General features: G+C 48.2%; 1 protein-coding gene across 1 annotated transcript; it reads left to right on the top strand.

The window, feature by feature from the left end:
- Nucleotides 1-691, top strand: LOC121228891 (uncharacterized). The gene is made up of 2 exons (XM_041111906.1): nt 1-258; nt 539-691. Exons 1-2 carry the CDS (start codon nt 43-45, stop codon nt 689-691), a joined length of 369 nt encoding a protein of 122 aa, XP_040967840.1. The 5' UTR covers nt 1-42.

The following is a 691-nucleotide window of genomic DNA, read 5'->3' as shown; positions in this document are numbered from 1 at the left end:
TGAAGGGGCCTCAGTTTTTCTCTCAACACCCTCCCTTCTCAAATGGCCGACGGTCTCTCAAGACCTCCGTCGCACCACCAAAGTGGCCGGCGACCGCCGCCGAAGAATGGGCCCGTTAGCCCCTGCTCCATGGCATCCTTGAGAGCCAAAGCTCCCTCAACCCATGGGAGTCGAAAACAAAGGAAGTTCTCAGCCTCTTGGACCCGATTCGGGCGATGGATGAGAGACCCTCCGACGGCGCAACCATGGCCACTTCCGGTGAGTTCCCCTCCCCCTTTATTTTTTGCTTTTGTTTTTTTTATTATAGTTATTTAAAATAGATTTGCAAAAGGCGAAAAAAATAAAATAAAATAAGATAAAACAAATAAATAAGAGAAAACGAAGAAGAAAATAGCACAGATTCAACCTTTAAAATTTTCTATTCAGCTTTTGATTTCTGATGTGGGTTTTTTACCCAGAAAATCGAAGCCCCTTTGTTTACATGCTTGTTTCGGCTTTATAGCCTTATTTTTGCTCTCTGTTCTTTGTTGTTTTGCAGGTTTTGCAGAGCAAGTGGGCATGGGCGGTGGTGGCAGGTGCTTGGGCGGTGGCAGCTGGTGTCAGACGCGTGGGGGTATGGGGTGCAGACGGTGATGGGCATGCGGGGGGTTTGCTGGTATGGGCCCGGGCAGATTTTGGGCTTTACACTTAG

The sequence above is a fragment of the Gossypium hirsutum genome, chromosome A05, assembly GCF_007990345.1.
Source record: "Gossypium hirsutum isolate 1008001.06 chromosome A05, Gossypium_hirsutum_v2.1, whole genome shotgun sequence".
Classification (NCBI taxonomy): Eukaryota; Viridiplantae; Streptophyta; class Magnoliopsida; order Malvales; family Malvaceae; genus Gossypium; species Gossypium hirsutum.
This window is presented reverse-complemented; position numbering and strand designations above follow the sequence as displayed.

Excerpts from the sequence above, each read along its gene's own strand:
- LOC121228891 (XM_041111906.1), top strand. The coding sequence starts at position 43 with ATGGCCGACGGTCTCTCAAGACCTCCGTCGCACCACCAAAGTGGCCGG. Across the intron at positions 259-538 it reads CGCAACCATGGCCACTTCCG|GTTTTGCAGAGCAAGTGGGC; the intron begins GTGAGTTCCCCT and ends GTTGTTTTGCAG.